General features: G+C 34.1%; 1 protein-coding gene across 1 annotated transcript; it reads right to left on the bottom strand.

Moving 5' to 3' along the window:
• Nucleotides 1–493: 493 nt before the first annotated feature.
• On the bottom strand, nt 494–1,054 carry LOC108762333 (uncharacterized). Its single transcript, XM_018509294.1, has one exon. It carries the CDS (start codon nt 1,052–1,054, stop codon nt 494–496), a length of 561 nt encoding a protein of 186 aa, XP_018364796.1.
• Between the last annotated feature and the right edge of the window lie 928 nt (nt 1,055–1,982).

Below are 1,982 nucleotides of genomic sequence, written 5' to 3'. Positions count from 1 at the left end.
TAATATATCACTTTTTCTGTCTTTGTAGTTTGTATAAATAAAAATAGTATTCATGTTCATTTCATTTATAATTAATAAAATATATGTTAACAAAGTTAGTATGTGTTATATATTAATCAATTAATATTAGATCAAAGATATCAATCAATGTTTTATTAATCGTTTATTACGAACTTACATATACGTTGGATGCATATAGTAATTGAATAAATAACTATAAAAGATAAGTAAATTAAACTTCTTTATTTAGATTATCGCGTTTTTTACACAAAAGAATTGATATCTTATTCAGCTTGCAATATTGCTTGTAATTAAAGAAAATCAGAGTAATTAAAGAAAATCAGGAAGATTAATCAGGATGATTAATATGGCAATGTCTGAATACTTGTTGGTATTGCCATGGGACTTGGGCTTCCCCTGCTTCCGTTACAAAATATTCTCGTAGCACATCACGTTGGGCACGTGCAGCAACATCTGAATTATTGCTAGACAGTCATCCAATAGTTTCTACCAGATCACCTTGTTGTCCATGTTCTCGCCAAGCTCCTCCCAACACCACACCATCGGCTATTTCTCTGTGTATTAACAGAGATGGACAGTATCTCCTGTAAACTGGAGCAATTTCTCTTTCTGTTGTCATAATAAAGTTGTGGAGACAGATTAATGCTTTGACTAAATGATCAGCATTTTCTGGAGAACAGCACAAAGGTTTTGTAAGGATTCGCCATCTTGACACTAAAATGCCAAAAGCATTTTCAATTACCTGACGTGCTCGTGACAGTCGATAGTTGAATATTCGTTCCTTATCGGTTAATTGAGAACGAGGATATGGACGCAGCAAATATTTTTTAAGGGGGAAAGCTTCATCGCCTGCAAATACATATTCTGTTGCTATTGATGTACAAGGCAATTCTTTCTTTGGAGGCACATCAAGCAAACCACTATGAAGAAGCTGACCTATGTCCGAGTGTGCCCAAACTCCACCGTCACTAATACTACCGAATTGTCCTACATCTATCACTGTAAACTTATAGTTTGCGTCACATGCAGCCATCAAAACTAATGAAAAATATTTTTTATAATTTGAATATTGACTGCCAGAATTTGGGGGACACTGAATATGAATGTTTCCCATCCAATGCCCCAATGCAATTGGGTCGTTGAAAAAAAAATTATCCGTATTATCTTTTTATTGTAAACGTGTATTAATGGCATCAAAACACAAAAATGAAAATAAAATTGTTTTTGTGCAAACCTGTAAATTATTATTAATAATTTTACTATCATAAAAATTCAAATTTTGTAACGTGTCGTGAAACGCCACGCGATTGGCGTATGGGCTCGTTACGTCACGATGTCATACGGTCGTCCTGCAAAGACTGGATACGATATGTTTATAAAGATACAGCTTTCTCAAACGACTCAAAATTATTAATATATTCAATTATTTAGCCGAATTTCAACACGGTGAAAAAGGCTTCGTGAAAGCAAATAGTAGTAATTTGCCGCAAATCGACATGTTTACAGTGTTAACGTTTCTTAGAGATGATGATCGTTTCAATGCTCCAGAAATACGTTCTGCCAAAGCTTCATTGTAAGTAAAATAATTACGTTTTATTGTGTAGCTGCTCATTAAGAAATAAAATTGAGATTAAAACGAGTATTTAAAGGAACTGTCGTGAAAACTACGGAGATACAGCTATAGGTTATGTTCAACTAAAACGTGAAGGAGATCTCTGCATCGTAAAATGTCGAGTATGTCCTGAACATAAGGTTCGAAACAAATCATATTCAACAACATTAATCATTACTGAAGCAACAGAGAAAATCATAGACGTTCAGTGTCATGATTGTGCAGCGGCAACAGGTATCTATGAGTATATGCAATGAAAGGTGACGTATTATTACCTGTTATTATGGCCAGCCCTCCTTTAAAATTTGTTTTATATTACAGGTGGATGTAAACATGCTTTGGCAGTTCT

The sequence above is a fragment of the Trachymyrmex cornetzi genome, unplaced genomic scaffold, assembly GCF_001594075.2.
Source record: "Trachymyrmex cornetzi isolate Tcor2-1 unplaced genomic scaffold, Tcor1.1 scaffold297, whole genome shotgun sequence".
NCBI classification, from domain to species: Eukaryota; Metazoa; Arthropoda; class Insecta; order Hymenoptera; family Formicidae; genus Trachymyrmex; species Trachymyrmex cornetzi.
This window is presented reverse-complemented; position numbering and strand designations above follow the sequence as displayed.